This window comes from Gracilinanus agilis, chromosome 4 (assembly GCF_016433145.1).
Source record: "Gracilinanus agilis isolate LMUSP501 chromosome 4, AgileGrace, whole genome shotgun sequence".
Lineage (NCBI taxonomy): Eukaryota > Metazoa > Chordata > Mammalia > Didelphimorphia > Didelphidae > Gracilinanus > Gracilinanus agilis.
In genome coordinates, this window is record NC_058133.1 from 38,777,122 (window position 1) to 38,799,278 (window position 22,157).

The following is a 22,157-nucleotide window of genomic DNA, read 5'->3' on the forward strand; positions in this document are numbered from 1 at the left end:
AGATTGTTCTGTCATCAAGAAGAATGGTGACATATAGTACATTCTCTTCAAGAGACATTTATTAAGGCACATAAATAATAGCAAACACCACAATGAATGCTAAATTACATAGTATCAGGTCTAAATGGTCTAGGACAGTGATGGCAAACCTTTTAGAGACCAAGTGTCCAAAGTGCCACCCCCTTACTCCAGACAGGTAGGGAGGAAGCACATCCACGGGCAGCTGGACAGAGGGGTGGGTGATGGGAGAAACATCCTCAGGAGTGGTGGAGAGGAAGAGGGGAGCAGCTCCCCCCGGCACATGCGCCATAGGTGCACCAACATGGTTATGGGAATTCGAACAGAAAGGAGATCAAATAAGTGATAGAAAAATTAGGAAAATCTTTGTGGTGAAGTGACAGGATTTGAGACAAGCCTTGAAGGATAGCTGGGAAGGTGGGAGAGGACATGGTAGATTCAAAGTGGGAAGAGAATTAGATACCTTGAGGGAAAAAATAGAGAGAATACCACAGGAACAACATGAGAAAAGGCTGGGAGGTAGGGCGCGTTTGAAATGGTAAGGCAAAGGACCTGACCACAGCATGAAGTGAACATTAAGGAGTGGTAGAAAATGTTCACTAGATAAGAGATCCCAGATTATCTGAGTCCTGGAAAGTTAAGTTTCAAGGGTCAGATCAGCAGGTAGGCTCATACAAGAATTAACTGAAAACGAGGTGTTTGGTTTTTTAATATTTTATTGTTTGTATTGTTTTCTTCTGTTTCCTACATCATTATATTTATCTCAAATATCCTTCCCGTTCCCCAATGGCTAATTGCTTTTTTTTTTTTTAAACCCTTGTACTTCGGTGTATTGTCTCATAGGTGGAAGATTGGTAAGGGTGGGCAATGGGGGTCAAGTGACTTGCCCAGGGTCACACAGCTGGAAGTGGCTGAGGCCGGGTTTGAACCCAGGACCTCCTGTCTCTAGGCCCAACTCTCACTCCACTGAGCTACCCAGCTGCCCCTGTCTAATTGCTTTTTAACCAGGAGTGAGATGAGGAAAGCGGCTCTTCAAGATGAGTCTGGCAGTAGTGAACAATGAAGAATTGAAGGGAGAGAACCTGGGGTTAGGGAAGTCAGCTGAAGTATTACAGAAATCTAGGCATAAGAGGAAGTTGGGGCATAATGGTAAGGACATTTGATTAGGATTCAGGAACTATCCAGTTCTAATCCTAGCACTAATATTAATAAGCTACGTGACCTCAAACAAGTCACAATGTAAGTCAATTTTGTCATTTGAAAAATTAGGAGATTTAATAAATGATATCTATTCACTTCAAACTCTCAAATTTGAAACAAGGTAAATAAGAACCTGAACTAAGCTAAGGAACAGAGAATGGACAGGAGAGAAATTTAAGAGGGAAAATAAATCTTCATTGTTATGTATCTGGGAAATTTAAAAAAAGAGATGAATTAAAACACTCCAAAGTTCTGACCATGAGAAATGCAAGAATGATGATAACCACTGATAGAGACTGAGAAGAGGTAGACATCATCTGAAAAGGAGAAAAGTTTAGCTTAAGTAACTGTTAACCTAATTCAGTCTGGTGTCTACAAGTCTAAGAGAAAAGAAACTCAGGTGAGAGAATAGATTTGTGTATTTAAGTCTTTAGCAAATAAGTGGTAGCTTGATTTCAGGTGATAAGACTTTTGATTTATTTACCTAGTCAGGGATTGGCAAACTACAAAGAATGGTTTACACTAAAAAAACTGTTTTAAAGATAAAAGCCAGTAGCAGACTGGAGTTTGAATTCTGATCCCTAATCTAGCCAGTTAACTATTTTTTTAAAGGCCACTAATTAATTGAGGAAAATTACCAACTTATGAAAATTAAGATTCTGTAAATGGGAAAAAGTAACAATAATGCAATCAACAGAATTATGCAAACCTAAATACATTCACATCTGCATGTACATATCTATACACAGTACTATAGTGGCCGTCCAAAAATCCCCAACTTTGAAGAATGAATTTTTGTACTCTTGGATATATATATATTTTTTTTTCCAAAATCAAAAGGCAGCCCAACAATTCAAAATCCATTCCATGGCAACCTTTATAAGATATACTGATAATATGAACAAAAATTAAACATCATATAAGTAACAAAAATAACACTAATATATTTTTTGTTCAAAGTCTGACATTCATTCTACTTAGTTGACTGAACATCAATTCATTCCCTAATATTGATTTGCCTGTACAAAAAAGGACATTATTTCATTATATATAATTCATACCTTAAATCAGCATTAAATGCTATTATATACTTGCAATCAAATTCCATCTTAAGAAAAGATCATCTAATTAGAAATTCCATGAAGGTAGTAGCCCTATCAGATCTTTAAATGTCAGGCTTCAGTAGAAGTTGTAAGTTTAAAATTCTGAAATGGCTGTTACCACACTTAGCCCATTTCTTCTCAGTGTCAAACACAGTCAAATGTTCAGCATGTTCCAGTAAAGTGTGTTCATTCCCTATAGGAAGTTTCTAACTTGCAAAAAAGGGCTTCATGAAGAATATAAATAGAAAACATTACATTACTACCTCTTGAGGACACCAAGTTGTGCAAGCTTCATCACTTTACTTGCCATAGCCACTCTGGTTTGGTCTATCTGCTTACTCTTGGGGACTCTCTGGAATTATGGATCAGGGACCTTACTGCCATGCCCCAGCTGCTACCCAAAGCTACTAAATAAAAGGAGATTTACAAGTATTTCATCAGTACTAAACCAAGGATACAGAAGCTATACAACTGGGAATGCAGTGATGCTAAATCTGTAGGCATTATGCAAAAGAAAATGCAAAGTATGGTGTCAAGGGAGTCCTCCACAAGCAATAGGACATCTTTGCAAATTCTCTGAAGAATAAATTTAACAGTTATTAAAGAACAACACCCTATTATTGCAGTCACTGAACTTTACATCACAAGAAAAGATGCAAGAGATTTTCATGAAGACATCTGTCACTTAACAATGATAGTGACCTGAGCCCTGACAAGCAATTCAAATCTCAACCGAAGAAAGTGAATTAACCCTTTGAGGCTTGAACTTGGAGAACTTGAACCTTACTCCCAGTCTGCAATTTATGTATGCAATTTGAAAAATTCTCAAAGGAGAAAATCTTACAACTAGTTTCCAATTCATGAGTACTTATGTTATACTATATAGTTATGACAATAATTGTCACAACTTTTGACCAAAGACCATTACAAAACCTTACAGAATAAAGAGTAATTAAAATCAAGTCTCAAAAAAAATTAACAATAAGTAAACAAAAGTAAAAAGTGACATTTTGTCAGTTATCACTCTTTTAGGTGGTTTTGCTTAAGAGTTTTATTTTAGAGATGATCTCTGAAAGATTAAGTGAATTCCCTAGAGTCATCTACTATAGTGTCAAAGCAAAAAATTGAAGCCCAAGCAGTACATGACACCTTCATAAAAATCAGCCACAGAAAAGGGCATAAAAAAATCACATCCAAATGAAGAAAAGCAGAAATATTAAGTACATACTTTTTAGACCATAATGCAATAAAAATGACAATAAAGGACAGAAAAAAAAAACCTAAAAATTAACTGGAAATAATCTTATCCTAAAGAATGAATGGATAAAAGAATAAATTATAGAAACAATTAACAATTTCATTTAAAAAATTATGAGACAGCATATCAAAATTTATGGGATGCAGACAAATGGGTACTTAGGGGGAAATTCATATCTTAAAATGCTTCCATAAAAGAGCAAAGACTGAGCAGAACAATGAATTCAATGTGCAACTTTAAAAAAAGCTTGAAAAAGAGCAAATTAAAAATCCCCAAACAGCAAATTAGAAATCTTGAAAATCAAGAATAAAATTAATAAAATTGAAAGAAAACCACTGAGCTAATAAATAAGACAAGGAGTTGGTTTTATGAAAAAATAAATTAGATAAACCACTGGTTAACTTGATTTATAAAAAGAATAAAACCAAATTTCCAGTATAAAAAATGAAAAAGATGAAATCATAACCAATAAAGAAGAAATTAAAGAAATTATTTTTAAGTTTCTTGCCCAACTATATGTCAATGAAACTGATAATCTAAGTGAAATAGATTAATATTTACAAAAATATAAACCATCTAGATTAACAAAAATGGAAACAGAATACTTAAACAACCCCATCACAAAAAAAGAAATTGAACAAACCACCAAAAAACTCCCTAAGAAAAAGGCCATAAGGACAATTGGTTTTTCACAAGTGAATTTTACCAAACATTCAGAGCAACTAACTCTAATACTACATAAACTATTTAGGAAAATAGGAGAAGAGAGAATTGTTCCAAACTCTTTTTTTGACACGTTTATAGTATAATTACCTAAACCAGGAAGAGATAATACAGAGAAACAAAACTTAAAAGACCAATCTCCCTAACATTGAGGCAAAATTTTTAAATAAAAACAGAAATTGAGTCCAGATCTTCTGGCTTTAAAACTAATACTTTCCCACTACTCCATGATACCTTTTAATGAAGTCTTCATTTTTTTCCCACAAATCTCCCTAAGGATTTATAATAGAAATTAAAGTTTCTGAATTTGTTGCTTCACTTCAAAATGCTTAAGTTCTGTCCACATTAAGAACCTCACGTCTATATCACTGGAAATGACTTCTGGGAAATATATCGTTTACACTTGATTTCTAGCTTAAGTTAAACAATTTCAATTCTCCCCAAACCTGATTTCAGGGCATATATCTTATCTAAAACCTAATATGTTTAATGTACTTACTAACCAGTACCATATATATTTGGGTCACTTTTGTTGAGAGACATATCCTTACAGTCTCAATTATTTGTAAATAGATTATTCATGGAAAATGTCATATCCTGAGGCTCAATTCACCTGGACATTGGTTTTCTTGAACTGACTCAAAGACTTTTAGTGGCAGAAACAGGCCCTCTGATTCAACTTGGGTCTGAACAAACAACCTCCTCTACAACATACCTGACAAAGGATTCTCCAGCTTTTGCTACAAGACTTCCAGGAAAGGGGAGCCTGTTCCTTTCTAAAACAGCCTTTTTAATTTCAGATATTTTGAGTTTGAGATAATAGGACAACCAGAAGGAAATGAAAAGGTCAACTAGAAGTTGAAAATGAAGAACAAATACTCAGGAAAAAGATTACCACCTAGAGATAAAGATCTGAGAATCACCACCACAAGTGATAGCTGAAGTCATCAAAACAGATGAAATTCCCAAAAAAGAGCACTGAGAGGGAGAGAGAAGCACACAGGAACTAAGACTAAATTTTGAGAAATATTAGCATAAGGGACAGGAGGAGGGAAAACTATGGAAGGTGACAGAAGGAATTCAAGAGTGAGTGGAGATTGGGACAGATATTGACATTTGATGGATCCTTCCAAGTTACAACAACTTTGCATAATGATAATTAGCCCAGAAATAGCCAAGATGTCAATGGGAAAATAGGTTCTTTTCAACAATTTTCAAGTATTAAGTAAAAAAGAAACAGAAATGAAAATTACTGGTTTACTAATAGACATTATGCTCTCTCGGTCTCTCTCTCTGTCTCTCTCTGTCTCTCTCTGTCTCTCTCTCTCTCTCTCTCTCTCTCTCTCTCTCTATATATATATATATATATATATATACATACATATATATATATATATATATATTTCATGTATGAAATTCTTCTACCTATATAGCTCACAAAATCTTCTTCATCTTAAGTGTCAGAGCTGCCTAAAGGTGAAAGAGAATAATTTGTTCCTGGTCACACAGGGGCGAAGAGTCAGAGCTAAGACTGTTACCCAGGTCTACTAGATTCCAAAACCCTATTTCTATCCCCTATGCCAAATGCCTTTCATTACTGTCATCTATTCAGTGCCCCCCAAATCTAAAGTATTTCATATCTTTTGGAGAAAATGGGAGCTCCTATCCTTAAAATAAAAACTCCATTAATTTTACTGGAGAAAACACATAGAGACATTGACAGACAAAGGAATGGTACTTTTCAATATATAAATAATGATGGAGTGTTTAAAAGAAAGAACTTAAGAAGTTTCAGCCCACCCCCATCAACCCCCATCAAACGCAGTTATTTTTAAGAAAGTGATCATACGAACATTTTTTAAACTTAATGATTATTTATTCCAAAGAGACAATATTCACTAAAATAGGACAGTTTGATTTTTAATGTCTCAGCCAGTAAGAGGCATGACAAAGGAACTCACAATAGGTATAATACAATTCTGTATTCAAACATATAATCAAAAGGAAATCAAGGTTTGGCACAGAAAAAAAAATCTAAAAAATGTCTAAACAGATCAGCAAGATAGTCAAAACCAATTTTATATGTTGGTTAAAATAAATTTGGAAAAAGCTATACTTGTCAAAAATCTGATTATCAAGACAAATAACTAAAGTTCTCTCCACCTTTTTTTAAATATCTGAAAACTGAAACTACACAATCCTGATTTTTAAAAATACTCCATTGCTAAATTCAATTTGATTTTAAATTGTTACTTCAGGGAAAAATGTTTCTATAAAATATTTATTGCTACAAATTGATACATAGTCACAAAAAAGCTATGAAGTGTATACCCTAACACAAACTAGCATACAATGAGCAATGCAGCCCGAAAATAGCCATACTTAAAGCAAAAAGTTCTGGCCCATTCATCTCTCTGAGGGGTAATTATTCAAAAAGTTTATGCTTTCTGAATATTTACTCCCATGAGCAGCATTTCAGTTAGTTAAAATGATCAGAATAGACATACAGTTACTACACTTCTCCGCCTCAACATCAATAAAGTAAAAAGAAGGTTTAAAAATTATACAAACAATTTACCAGGTCTAAGTTTGATAGCTATAAAAAGCCTTACTAAAATAGTCTTACCTTCATTTTTGTAAAACAAATCCAAAACATTTTGAATTCATATAAACAAATTTCAAGATCATGGAATGCATGCACAGGGTGTTAAACAACTCATATTTTTATACTATTTAAAAAGTCTTCCACTTAGCCAATTTAAGGATAAAAATTAAAAGTTGCTACATCTAATTCCTTATGTATTTAGTTTTCTTCAGGCTGTTCAACACTGAAGTCAGCTTGTTCTTCAGTGCCTTCCTCCTCTTCTTCTTCCTCCTTTTCTTCTTCCTCTTCTTCTTCTTCTTCCTCTTCTTCCTCCACAAGCTCATCAATCTTTTCTTCCTCCTCATCACATTCTTCTCCTTGTTGTTCCTGACTTTCATCTTCGGCCTCAAAAGGATTCTTACCCTAAAAACAAATAACAATTTATTTACATGAGTGACATATTCATTTTATGTAAATTAAATTTCAAGAAAGCATTCTGAACACTCTAAAAGAGTAAATACGTGATTTGTTGTTATAATTACAATATGAAGAGGCATGTTTGTGCCTTTTATCTGACCTTATACCAATATGTAGTGTTTGTTTTGAATTCAGGGAAGTGCTATTAGGAAGTGTCTAGCAGAATCCCTAAGGACACGTGTGTGCTATGAGACTACATTTCCCATGATTCCAATGGGTTTCTGGTTTCCAGTTTTGGGCGTGGGGACGTCAGATATCCCAACGCATAGGGCAGCTTAAATTCGGAGGAGGGCCTAGAGAAAGTCTCTTGGTTTTCCTGAGTGGCTGGCTGGCATAGGAGAGAGAGGATGGGCACTGGCGGTAAATTTAAAAGATAGTCAAGCACGGTCATATACATTTCACCAACGTGGCCATGGATATTAAAATATTAATTTCTCTTATTTTATCAGTCTTTATCATTTTTAATCGTAAAAGCAGCAACCAAAGATGTGCAAAATTACTGAAACTACCACCTTATTTCCCCATTTCCCTACAGTTTGTGCTTCCTTCTTAATGAAATTCTAGAGACACACATATTAAATAATTTTTTAATGTATATAACTAATTTTTGGTTAAACAAAGCAAATACTATAAAGGCTGATTGAATGCAAATTCCCAATAATAATAAATGTATTTTTTTAAACACTTCCCACCTGTCCTGGAATACATACTAAGTAATTGGGTCCAAGATAGAAGAATGGGAAGGACTAGGCAACTGGGGGTAAGTGATTTACCCAGGCTCAGAGAGCTAAGAAGTGTATGTGGCCAAATTTTGAAGCCAGGACCTCCCATCTCCTGGCCTGGCTCTCTATTATTTACTGAGCCACCAACATATTTTTGAAAAGTCTGCTTAAAAATCAATTGAATATTTCAAGTTTCATAATTTTTGTAATATTACTCTTAAACACAAAATCTGGACCTTTCAATTATTGGGGATAGTAGAATAAAAACACAGACTATCAAAAATATGAGAATACTTACAAAAATTGAACATACCATTTTAAAAGCTCAAAAGTTACCTGACTAAAATTAAAATTCAGGAGTTCATTTCATTTACTTAATTTAAAAGTCTAAATAGGCTGCTTTCCATTCCAAATTATAGTACCAATTCATAGCTACTATCCTACTCTGCAAAAAATCATTAGCATCTTAGATAATTGGGAATTTAGGAACCTAGATTAAATTACCTCATTGCTTGGACTAAATAGTAGAGTTTGAGGGCAGTTAGGTAGCCAGTGGATAGAGCACCAGGCCTGGAAATGGGAGGGCTTGGGTTTAAATCTGACTTCAGACACTTCCCAGCTGTGTGACCCCCATTGCCTACCTAGCTCTTACCACTCTCTTCTGACTTGGAACTTATACTTCCTATTGATTCTAAGACAGAAGATAAGAGGTTTTTTTTTAATTATGCTTCTGCATACAAGGTAAAATATAGCATTTTAATTTAAATAAATTATATAGTTTATTCTTCAGCACAATTCCCTATCCTAAGAGTGAGGAAGAAAACATTTACAAGTTTCTGATGGTCCAGAGAAAAGTGAATCAAATGAAAAGAAATTGGAAAAAAAACCATGAAAAGATTTAACGAAACAGGAATATTTAGCTCAGAAAATAGGAAACAAGGTGGGATCTGAGAGCTTCCTTCAAAGGAGAGTCGCATGGAAGAGGGACCATATTTGTTTTGCTAGGCCCAAGGAAGAACAAAGATCAGTATGTGGAAATTTTTTAAAAAGCATATTACACATAAAACCAAGGAAAAACTTATTTACAGATATCTAAAGTTGGAATAGATAGCTCTACAAAGTATAATTTTCCTGTCACTAGATGCTTGCCAATAGACAGGGAGGGTTATAGACGCTTGTCTAGAAATGGCACTGAAGGGACATTATAATTTGAGTGGACTAGATAGATAACAACAACAAACATTTATATACACTTTAAGGTTTTCAAAGCTCTACACATACATAATCTCATTTAATCCTCTCAAGTTAGTTGAATTTTAATGAACTTTTTCCTCTTTTTAATTCTTTGATATTATCAGATGGCTCTCTGAAAAAGTTCTTCTCTCCATAAAGTTCTATTCTACCACCTCACTGTAAATAGAGGTAACCCAGGGCTTCTCATTTCTGAAGCAATTACTTATAATTCACTTTCTAAGGGGGAAAAGTATAAAGTAATACAAAGTAACATTGAAAAATTATAAAATTATTCAATAACAGCAATTTAATCATCACAGCATTATATCAATACTTAGAAAATCTTTCAAAACTCTTACCTTAACATAAAGGTCATATCGCGCTTTTACAATGGGATTATTCAAGATGCTTGTAGCAGTTAAGACACTCTCTCTTTTTATTTGTTCCCTATAGGCCTACAAAAAGAAGGAAAAGCCCATAAATACTTAAAAAGGTAATCCATGTGAAAGTATTTAAATTCTTAAGTACTTTTATTCAAATCATTCATTTTCTGTAACAAGAAAACTGCTAACAAACTCTAATAGCAAGTATAGTAGCTAATTGTTACTCTAAAGGATTTCAAGATTCAAATAGATTCTGTACACAATACTCTTCAATAAAAATGACTATTACCTTGTATAAATATACCCTATCTCTGACTAGAACTCTATTTCTACTCATTTTTATTGTTTAGTCATTTTTCAGTTGTTTGACTCTTAAGGACCCCATTTGCCATTTTCTCAGCAGAGACAGTAGAATGGTTTAGCAGTTTCCTTTTCCAGTTCATTTTACAGATGAGGGAATTGAGGCAGAGTGAAGTGGCTTGCCTAGGGTCACACAGCTAGTGTCTGAGGCTGGATTTGAACTCAGGTCTTCCTGACTCCAGGCCCAGCACTCTCCAGTCCATCATCTCATTGTCAATTATTAAGAAATGATTTTACTTTTCTTTATGCCACTGCTGATAGACTGTTCTAGTAACAAATGCTTAGGAAGACTATTCTTGAGAGATAACAGCTGCAGTGGGATGTTTGTCCCCTAATCCCTTTCCCTATGTCCTTTTTTCCTCTCTCTCTCTCTCTCTCTCTCTCTCTCTCTCTCTCTCTCTCTCTCTCTCTCTCTCTCTCTTTATTTCCTATTGTTAAAAGTGAGCAACAGTTCTCACCAGAGCTATAGTCATTCCAAAACTGGGTTTTGTTACAGGAAGAAAGGTATTTTAAGGGAAGATTCTACTGATAGAAAGGTAGAACAGGGAAGATGGGTAAGGAGGGAAGGAGAAAAGATGGGAGCCAAAATAGGGATAGTAAAACTGAAATTCACAGAATAAATCGTGGGTTTGATGATGTTTTAGATCTTACCCCTGGGAATCAATGTGAAAATATTTATTTATATGTATAAAACAATATGTTCCACTTGAGAACAAAAAAAGAAATGCTTTCAATTTCTTTATACTTGGACAGAGTTTTCTAAACCCACCCCCCAAATCACAGAACATTTGGACTTTTATTAACCTTAATAATGACCTTGCATGACATACAACACAGCTAAATGCTATACCAGCAGAGATGCAAAATTATTCTAACCAGAATGTAACTCAAATTTTAAAAGATGATAAAAAAGATCAAGTCTCTATCACCCTAATATTTTCCCTCCTTTTAACTAGCTTTCCCTATCAATAGGTCACCAGAGTCAGTTTAAAATATGTAAATTTTTACTCTTAGAGAAGGGATTATTTTTAGAAATTGGGAGCTATGTGGCCTTTTAGTCACAGAGAAAAAAATCTAATGATTTTAGTGGCATTATTTATATTCTTATTTTTCCCTTCCTCAAAAATAAGTTTCAAACCATCTATCACTATTTAAAAAATTATAAATCTGAGTGCCTTTTCAGATACACACACCTAAAGATATTTACAGGGACTACATATGGATCAGTATAAAACAAGTTCAAAAACAGTGACCCAAAAAGAACTATCAGCCCTTGTTAAGAGTCTGGGGGGAAAAAAATTAGAACTTCTGAGAGAACTGATTTAATACGAGGCTAGTAATCATCCAAATCCATAGTCATCTTACACACCCCACCCAGAGATCCCAAGTCTAGATATAAAGTAGTTTTTATAGTCAAAAAATTAAAAAACAATTTGCTTTTAAAAAATGTAATCACAAGGAAACAAAGTGTTCTTTCCAAATTATGGAATGGGAAAATGGGTGATTTGTAACTTTTCACTCCTATATAAAGAAGGCAGATTGGGGAGTGCTAAAGTGGGACTACTTTTGATTCTAATGCTGGGTTGGATTAGAGCCTGTGTCTATCATGCTATCTTCTGGTTTTAAAAGTGAGTTTTAACAGTCTTTAAAAAAACAAAACTTAAGAGTCTTGCAGGAACAAGAAATTTTAATTTTCTCTGTAGAGAAAAGTGTTTTTGTGGTGGCTGGGGGAGGGGGAGAGGGGGAAGGGGTGTTGCTTGGTATAAGAGAGTTCCCAGCTGTCAGAAGAGGGAGTTTTTTTGGATTTTGATCTCTGACTGAATAACTATTTCTAAACTATATTCTCTAACTTATATTTTCCTATATCTAAGTGATTAACCTCTTGATTATGAATAATCCATATCTAGCTGATTAGCTTCTTACTGATTCTATGAGTAACTAAATCTTATAGTAGATTTTTCATGTTGATTCAACTCAGCTATCAGGCCTATTAACGGGGACGATTTTTTTACTAAAATAAATTATCAAAGCAATTAATATCTGCTCTTTCCTAAAGCTTATCTTTTTCAATTTTTTCATCCTTAGTAGCACAAATGTAAAAACAGTCAATGGCTTATTAAACTAGATTCAGACATACGTGTTTCCCCTTGGCATGGTCAGGAGATTTTAAGTGCTGCTGAACCGAACTGTGTAAGGCAGGTAGATATACACCACAAGCACTACAGTGCACAGTCTCTACTTTCATCATGTGGTCTTCTGCAGTAACCCCTAAAAAATACATTGAACTATTAAAAGAAATTAATAACTCTCATTGTGAAAACAGAATGCCACCTTGCAGGTTTTAGACACAATCACATGTAAAAGACTGTATTTCAATAAATAGAAGAAACTACAGTGTTGACCAAAGAACATAGAATCAAGACTTACATAAACATTTTCTCTATACTAGAAAGCCCAGACAAATCAGGCTTTGTCATTTTATTCCCAGATTATATTGAGGGCAGAAAAAAGTTATCCAATAAGATAGGAGGATAAACTGAAAAAAACTAGAATGCTTAAGTTGGAAAAATAGAGGCTACAAAGAAATACAATCAAACTTCATAAAACCATAAAGGGTATGGGTGGGATAAACATAAAATGATCAAATCCCAGTATACTAGTCTGGTACACCTCAACCCTTGTAAGTTTTCAAATTATGCCAACTACTAATTTACAAAACAGGGCAAGGATATTGATGCCCCACAAAAGTAGTAAAGACCAAAGACAAAAAATAGGATCAATGAAGTTTTAAATAAATTCAGAGACAACAGAACAACAATGAGCTACAAAAGGAGTTAAGCATGTTTAGAGTTTTGTTAGTAATTGAAAAGTGATAGTAATATTGCTTGACCTTGCCTTATTACACAATTCTCTATGGTGTCACTATGTAGTGACCTGAATCAATGTGGATAGACCATGGGGGTGTGACCCAGTATGATGGCTCATAGAATCATATTACAATATAACTTCCTTACCAAAAGAGAAAAGGATTATGGATAATCTCCTCAGTGATTACATAATTTCAAAAAATGAAAGGAGAAGGAAGGAAGGAAGGGAGGGAGGGAGGGAGGGACGGAGAGAGGGAGGGAGGGAGAGAGGGAAAAAGAAAGACATAGAGACTCAGAGAGAAAGGCTAAGTACTGAAGTAAGAGGAGATGAGGAGCTTCTCTGAAGCAGGATTCAGGTCATAGAAAAAAAGGACAAGTTGAAGTAAAGTACAAAATGGAATTCTTTAAGGGCTCCATTGTCTCATCTCTAACTCCCTTCAAACTCTCATGTATCATCCCTTTCATCCCAGGATACACAAAACAAAGGACATAATTCCAGAACAAACATTTCATGTGTGGTCATCTACTCTTAATGTCTTCTCCAAAAAAATCCTTACCCTCTGACATAAACAATATTAACTATTAATAGCTGTTCAGTTATTTTTCAGTCTTATCTGACTCTTCATGACCCAGTTGGTAATCACTTAACTTTTAGGCACACAAGGAGAACTTTAACAAATATGAATTTGGTATTGGGTCTCTTAAAAGTCCAGTAGCTAGATAGTACAGTAGATAGAGCATCTGGCATAGAAACAGGAAGACCTAAATTCAAATCTAGCCTCAGACATTCATTAGTTGTGTGATCCTGGGCAAGTTACTTACTATTTGCCTCAGTTTCCTCTCTATAAAATGGATCAGAAAAGGAAATGTCAAACCATTCCAATATATTTGCCAAGAAAATCCTAAATGGGGTCATGAAGAGTTAGACAAGACCAAAAACCAAATGAACAAAAACTCTTGCTCATATAAAGAATTTTTAGAAATCAAACTTTAAATGGGCTTTTTAAAGACTTAAAAAAATTTATAATTTACTGAGATAAATAGATCCATAATTATAGAGGATGAAATCACATTAATAAAATATATTTTTTAAAGGAAGAAGGGGGAAATAAAATCAACAAGGCACTACTCAGAGGAAATAAAAGACAAAATATTCATTTGATCAAAGAAAAATAAGACTTTGCTGAACAAAAAGCAACATATCCATTATAAAAGGAAAGAAAAAAATATGGAAAAATTTTTGTATCAAATACTTCTGATAAAAATCTAAAATCCAAAATTTCTAAACAACTAGAGTTGTTAGAGTAACAGTCATTTCCCAAAAATATATGTAGCTCCTAGGATCACCTATTTAGAGTATTAAAGACCCTTAGAGGCAATCTAGCTCAATTTCTTCACTTGCATTTTATGGTATTTTATCCCTCTATACCACAGGGAAATGAAAAGGCATAGAGCAGCTGGGAAACACAGCAGATAGAGCACCAGGCCTGAGGTCAAGTAGAATTGGGTTCAAATCTGTCCTCAGACATTTCCTAGCTGTGTGACCTTGGGCAAGTCAATTAACCACAATTGCCTAATCCTTACCACTCTTCTGTCTTAGAATTGATATTTAGTATTCTAAGACAAAAGGTAAAAGTTTAAAAATAAAGAAAGGAAAAGGTGGTTCTGGAAACCCACAAATTACCAATGGTCACATTAAAAAATTCTAATTTTTCTGTAACTAAGAAAAATATAAATTAAAATTCTCATGATTCCACTTGATACCCATCTGATTGGCAAAGATAACAAACAAGAACTAAGATGGTATTGTGAATAATCATTCATTATTCATTAGTTCATCTTCTTGGGTAAGCACTTTGAAATTATATGATAAATATAACAAAAATATATATACCCTTTGAAACAACATGCCTGGACTATATGTAACACCAGGAAATTATGGTAAGAGGGGAAAAAAATGTCTACATAAAAGCATCCCCCATAGTAGCACTCATTACTCTTAGTAGCAACAAACTAAAAACTAGAAATCTGTCCACTGGAGAATGGTATAGAATAAGCCATGATGATTATATCACTGTGCCATTAAAAAAAGAATTCAAAGAATTTGGGGAAGATTATAGGATGAGATACTAACCAAAAGAATAATCAATATTCTAAAACTATAATTAAACAATAACAACAATAAACCTATGTGAAATTCACTGAAGAGGTCAAAAAGCATCAGGAGGTAAAGGGTAATATGGGTATAAAAGTGATACAGAAACACTTTGGGGGCTTGCTTTAATAAAGTAGCATATAACAATATACAATTATTCACCATACTTATTTATTTTTCTTACTTCTTTATTCCTATTTTAAAAAACTGCATGGGAATTTCCCTAGAGAAGTTCAAATATTCAAATTCATAAATATTTTTAAAGATATTTTGCAAAATATTTCAAAATTTTCATTCTGAGGATATGAAGATCTAATACATACAACAAATTAAGATCTCTGCCTTTTAAACATCTTTTCTCTTTTGAATCTTGCTCCTAATCAGGTAAAAAAAGTTTTGTCCCATATCACTTTAAAAAACTTAAATATACACAAAAATTTAAATCTCAATCAGAAAAAAGAGAGAAGGGATCGTGACAAGCTTTCAAAAACACATGTAACAAAGAATTTGGAAAACACAATGTCAGAAAATACCTACCTTCCATTATATCTTTCTCAATTACTTTAACACTTTCTGCATCATTATTTGACTGTTGTTTACGCATCGATGTTTTCTTGAATTTACTCACCATACATTCCTAAATTTAAAAATCAAAATTTTAAAAATTAAGACCCAATAGTACAAATAAGTAATAGCTAATATTTTTACAATGCTTTAAGATTTACAAAGTTCTTGACATCTATTGTTGCAACTTGAGTCTTGTGAGAAGGGTCTATAGGTAATTATCATCATCCATTTTAAAATTATGGAGACTGACAGTCGGAAAGGGGAAGTGCCCTGGTCATGGTGACACAGTTCATCAGTAATAGAGGTGGAATTCCAGACCAGTCATGCCTGACTCCATACTGAACAGAGTTAAGAAAGGGCCCCTGCCCTCAAGAAAAACATACAGTCATCAGGGAGAAAGATAACCACATGTAACAATTAACAAACAACATAATTAAGCACAAAATCATACTGAATGGATCATAAACACAGTAAGTAGTTCTGGTTTTGTTTTATTATCATTTTTGTTTTCAAATGGAAAAGCTAATAATACAGGCTGCAATAGTTTACTGAAGCCTCACAGAGGAGACAACGAAGGCCTGAGCTAAGGAAACTACAGGATCAGATCTGGGATAGAGGAGAGCCTGAGTTCATTCACGAGAAAAACTACCATGTGCAGTGAGGTGTGAGCAGCAAGGAGTGTGCCCAAATGTCTGTTACCCCCATGTATCTAGCTCTCAAAGGTCTATCCAACTCCCAAAGCCCCAAGTCTTCATTCCTTGGTCATTTCACTCAAAGCGTTCTCTTATATTTCTTTGAGCTTTATTCTATTCAACTGTGCTTATTTTAGCCCAATCAGACCCTACACCTATAGTACTATCTATTTTAGTGGATAGATCTTTTCTCTTATGCCAAACAATAAGGTCCAAGACTATGGATCACATTCTGCATTTCTTTTTTAATCCTGAGTGCCTAGTAACTACATATAGAAGTTTAAAATACTCATTGATGGACTATTTCTTCTGACACTTCTGCAAAAAATGTACTTTGCCTAGTGCTTTTACCCTTATGCGAATATTGTATAATTTAAATTAAGGTTCTACCTACTAAGCAAATTTAAACTCTAGAAAAAATATCTAAGTTCTGGTTAGGTTAAGATTCTTTCTTTAAATAAAATATAGGGGGAGGGAGAAGCATGTAGGAATGGAAATAGTTATCAAAAGATATAGTGAAGTCCATACTCTTTTTTTTTGTTTGTTTTGGAAAACTTCTGAGAAAACTGGCTACAAGCCCTCTGAGGCAGGAACACCACTCTGGACTCTCTATAGTCACCATAGCCATCCAGGCCATCACCCCTGAACTTCTCACACTGGAAGTATATAACCCCATCCTTCCAAACTCTCCACTTTAAGGAAAGTGCCTGGGCCAGCCAAGTCTCCATTCCTCTCCAGGATTCTCCACTCCATTCCAGTCTCTCTAGGCTTCCTCTATAATACCCAGACACCACCTATCACCCACCATGCTGTTTAGCTTCTTTTTTATGTTGTCTTCCTCCACTAGAATGGAAGCTATTGGAAGGACAGAATTGTCTTTCTGCTTGTATTCCCAACACCTTAGTACAGTGTCTGGCATACAATTCAGCTTAATTGACTTGACTACAGCGAAAGGTACCCTACAATTCATCTAGTTCAAATAGCTTACTTTATGAAGACTAAAACCCAAAGTGGGCACATCATTTGGTCAAAGTCACAAAGCAAATAATGAGAGCCCTGGGTGCAGAACAGTCCAAGCACATGGGCCCAGAGCAATATAGGGTGTGGCACAATAAAATATAACTTTATGACCACAATGAAAGAAAACTATCTTGCAAGACAAAATGCACGTCAGGTCACTGGAATCTACTATTTCCTTGTGTAATATGTTCTCCTTGGCTGACTTTCCTGACCTTGAATACAGTTTCAAAGCTTTTTTCCATTTCCTAGCTATCCCTCTTGGATTTGATCACCCTACAAATTCTGGAACCACTAGAGCCTCTCTCCTTTTTCTAGTTGAGTTTTCCCTAGCTCTGCTAATGTTCTAAATACAAGCATCCATTTCTCCCATCATCTTTTCAAGGAACAAGCCAGCAAGTCATCTCAAATTTCAAACCCTCTCCATGCATTTGCACTATGCTATATGACTTCCAGATGGAGGACTGGTAGGACACAAGACCAGAGAAACTTTAGAGAGCCGCATGTCCTCTAGGAAGCATGCAAGTTTTTAAAGGAACCAAACTAGTAGAGTTCCAAGGTTGCTAACCCAATGCTAACTTTTATAGACTTCTCCCCACCAGCAATTCTAAAGTCACTGTAAGTAATAGAAATATTCTGTCTAGCTATATAGCCCTGTGCCAAATCACAAGAACACGTCTACCTTCTATTCTGGAACACTGGGAACATTCTAAATACTACTGAGGCAAAGAAGTTACCCCTGCCATGGTCATATAATCATAACTGATTAACCAAATCAACAAAACACCAATTCTAGCTAGCCACAACTATTCACAGATCAAGTCAGAAGCTATGGCTTTTTGATGTTTCTGAAATGAAACAACAAAGGGTGCTTTCTTATGACCTTCTTCCCATCTTCTGCCAGACCCCACATCATAATGGTCAAGAGTAGGGATCTATAGCTCTGCTGTGACCATGAAATCCCAAACATTATAACCATCCCCCACTTATATCACCTGTCACTGATATCTGACCTATAGGACTAGCTACCAGCGGATGATATTCCCTGAACTGGATCTCCGGGAAGAATACAATCTGAACACTTAGCCTTCAAGGAAATGAAGTAACTCATTTCAGACAAACTATACCTGAAGGTTCTAAAAGAATTGGAAGGTATGATTATTTAAAACTACTCAGAGACTGATTTCTGAAAAATTATGGAGCATGAATCAGGTGCCACAGAACTGGAGACAGATAAATATCTTGATCTTCTAAAAAGTGATGAGAAGTGAAGAGAGTCTTTCACACAGCAGTGAGCCAGGCTTAAATTCTGGACAAAACTCTAGAATGTGTCCTTAAAGGAATGGTCTGTAAGCATTTAGAAAGAAATGTGATGATCACTAAAAACTGGCATGGCTTCATTTCTTTTTCCCACAAGGACAGACAAGTACATTAGGAATTTGCCACAGTTGTTAAGCAAGTAGTGCTAGGATCATACTATCCATAGAGTATTATTTTTAATTCTGAGTACATTTTAAGGATAAGTACAAGAAAGTAGAGATTATGAAAAGAGGCAACCTAAAAGCTGAGTCTGAGGACCACGCCATATGAAGATCAGGTGAAGGAATTAGGAATGTTGAGCTTAGCAAAAACTGTCATGATATCCTAAAAATTTCAAGCTCCATCATTAGGAAAAAGGATTTTACTTACTCTTCTTGGTCCCAGAGAGTAAAACTGGAGATAATGAAAATAAGTGGCAAAAAGCTAAATCTAAAGAAAAGCTCTATGAGCAATTAGAGCTCTTTCAAAGTTTCTTGAAAGGGGCTTTGATAAATAATAATTTCCTATCACTGGAGCTAATCTGTTGCCAGGGATACTGTGGAAAGATTTGAAGTCCAGAAACAGATAAAACTAGATGACTCCTAAAGTTCTCTCCAACTTTTGAGATAATTCAGTTACAGAAAGAGGAAAAAAGAAAAATGGTCTTCCAGATCTGGGAGAGCCTAGATTAATGTCATGTTATATACCCTTTAGTTCATATAAAGTCCCCATAGTTTTTCTGAGATTCAACTCCACATTTTAAAACCTGCTAAAATAAGTGAATAGACCTAACTTTACTACCAGGACTAAGTTCCACAGTATCTGATAGTTTAATTAACATATTTTTAGGAGGTACAATTTTAGCTATTTCCCAGGATACCAGTATTTATAAGCAGATGTGCTTTTAAGAAAATTCTAGTTTTTCACATTCAGAAAGATCAGTCACACCAAGAAGTCTTTCTTACAAAAGCTTAGCTTTGTATTCCCTCAACTTCTGTATGATTTATTAAATTTTATCTGCTTATATCCAATGAGCTGTCATGACTCTCATACCTAAAAAAATCCTTACTGCAATGGACTTTCCTAAACCTCAAACTATGTATGTTAAATATATCCAGACACTTCACCTTGGTCCATGACAAAAGAGCTCTCACAATAATATTCCAGGGCCACTATGCTATAACAGTACTGAGGAAAAACCAAGTTGGTCCGTTCAAAACCTTACAAACTCCTGATTGGAACTTTTGATGGCCATGAATGCTACACATATGCTAATATATCCAGCCCTGTGAAGTCTGTGATTGAGTCAAGGACCCCATCTGAAAACAGATAGGCTTACTTCAATCCTTTTGTCCTGGAGTAGTAATAAACATGAATCTCATCAAAGATCTGCCCCCATCCCTAGATTGTAGCCATTCTGATGGTTAAGACAGATCATTTCCCTCTCTATCCCACACTATTACCAACGCTGCCCATTCATAATGAAGAAAACATTAAGTTCTCATGTCTTTTCTTCTGATATTACATCAATTAGGTTTCCAATATATTTCTTACTTCTGGACTGTAGTATTCATTACAACCAAATAAAGATTCACTTTTTCGTGGCTTATCACCAAAAGTCCAATGGGTAGGCAGCAGCATAAGATAGGATTGTCAGGAGCTATACATCCTAGCAAAACAATTCTATAAGAAAAGCTTAGTTTACCTGTCTACTTAATGCAAGCTTTTCCTATATTCCATCATTTTTTCCTGCAAAAGATTCACTCACCAAACACTGCATACATCTTCTACTAATCATAGATGTGCAAGAATAATGTATAATTTCCACCCACCGAATGCCAACATTGTGGGATGGAAGCATGGCTAGTATGCTGTAATGGAAAAGCTAGGAGAAACATCCTATCTGCTCCCCTTAATCAAAGCTAACTTCTCCAGCACTGGATCACTGTTACAAATACCTTTTCCCATCTTCTGTCTAACCTTTAGATATGGTAACCCCATATATTATGACAGTTTCTTGAGGGCAGGGACTGTTTTGTTTTTCTATTTGTATCTCTATCACCCAGCACAATGACATACAATAGGCATTTAATAATAAAAGCTTGATTAATGAATGAATGACCAAGCACAGTATCCCATTTACTCTCTTAGCTTTTAATCTAAACCACATCTCTTATCCCCTAGGAAAATGCTTTCCCTGAGACCTTAACTACCCAATAACCAGTAGATATTGAACATAAGTCTGCTCTTTAGGAATTCAACATCCTGACTTAATAATTAATGTTTTTTTCCCAGTAACAATTCTAAACAGAGAGTAATGTTTCATAATTATGAAAAAAGCTACTTACATGCAAAAATTCCATAACAACTTTGTTAAATTTGGTTTGTTTCTGAATATGATCTAAGGTTTCTTGGTGAGAAGGACTTTCCAGATGAACTTCAATTTCTTTTTCTTCAAATGTTCGGAATTTACAAAATGAACATGTGAATGCCATCCTACAAGGAAAAAAACAACATGCTATATTTTTTTAAATGGCAACACTTAATATTTCTAAAGACTACCAATGAAATTGATGACATAAGCATTATTAATTTTCTGAAGTTTTCTTGAGGACAAGGTGAAATACCACCAGTTTTACAGTAGCTAGTGAAGCCAAGAAATGTTAATCACCTATGGTATCATCATTGTAACTGTGCTACTCAGTGTTTCTGACCTGAATCTATGCATAACTGAAAAGCATCATAAGCATCCCAGTACTGAGCTTCTAAGTTAAGCTACACAGAGATGACTTCAAGATTATACTAACGACCCAGCTGTGTGATCCTGGGCAAGTCACTTGACCCCCATTGCCCACCCTTACCACTCTTCCACCAAGGAGCCAATGCACAGAAGTTAAGGGTTTAAAAAAAAAAAGATTATACTAACGAACCCCTATTTCTATAACTGGGTTATCTATAACTATTTACCACAATTCCTATTTCATCCTTAGCTTCTAAATAGATCAAAGGAAGTTATAGGGAGTCTGGATCAAAGTAGGTCTCTTCAAGACTCAGAAATAAGCCATCTCTTTGGGTGTCTTCTAAAATAAGAGTACTTCAGAATAACTGTTGGCTCATTGAGTCTGCCTCAATCTAGACCCATGAATTCAGAATAATTTCTGGAATAATCCTAGAATTCAGAATAAGGGTTTAGAGTAATGGGATCAAATGACAATTTGTAAAGAGGTAAAAAAAAGATATTTATTAAGCACAGACCTGTACTCATCGCCATACTTTTCACTGATCTTCTCTCTTCTCCGCCTTTGTTTCTCTCTTCGAATTTCAATTCGTCGCTTTTCTTCTTCACTTTTAGGATCCATTTTAGCTAGTATATTATATGAATAACAAAAGTTAAAACTAAAAAACATTTAATAAAACTTCTTCTTCCCTCTCTTCTAACCAACAAGTTCAGAAGTTTTTTTAGACATCTTAGGGCTACCAATGATTACTAGTAAAAGGA

The 22,157-nt window shown here is 34.8% G+C and overlaps 1 protein-coding gene across 1 annotated transcript in view; it reads right to left on the reverse strand.

Annotated features, from left to right (window-relative positions):
- Positions 1-6,156: 6,156 nt before the first annotated feature.
- The window catches only part of ZNF326 (zinc finger protein 326), a 43,779-nt gene continuing 27,778 nt past the window's right edge, over positions 6,157-22,157 (reverse strand). The window contains exons 8-13 of the mRNA XM_044671577.1: positions 21,914-22,022; positions 21,007-21,154; positions 15,621-15,720; positions 12,199-12,329; positions 9,678-9,773; positions 6,157-7,309 (exon numbers count right to left, since the gene is read on the reverse strand). Coding sequence (XP_044527512.1) covers positions 7,106-7,309; positions 9,678-9,773; positions 12,199-12,329; positions 15,621-15,720; positions 21,007-21,154; positions 21,914-22,022 — 788 coding nt within the window. The 3' untranslated portion in view covers positions 6,157-7,105. The remainder of the gene's footprint in view (positions 7,310-9,677; positions 9,774-12,198; positions 12,330-15,620; positions 15,721-21,006; positions 21,155-21,913; positions 22,023-22,157) is intronic.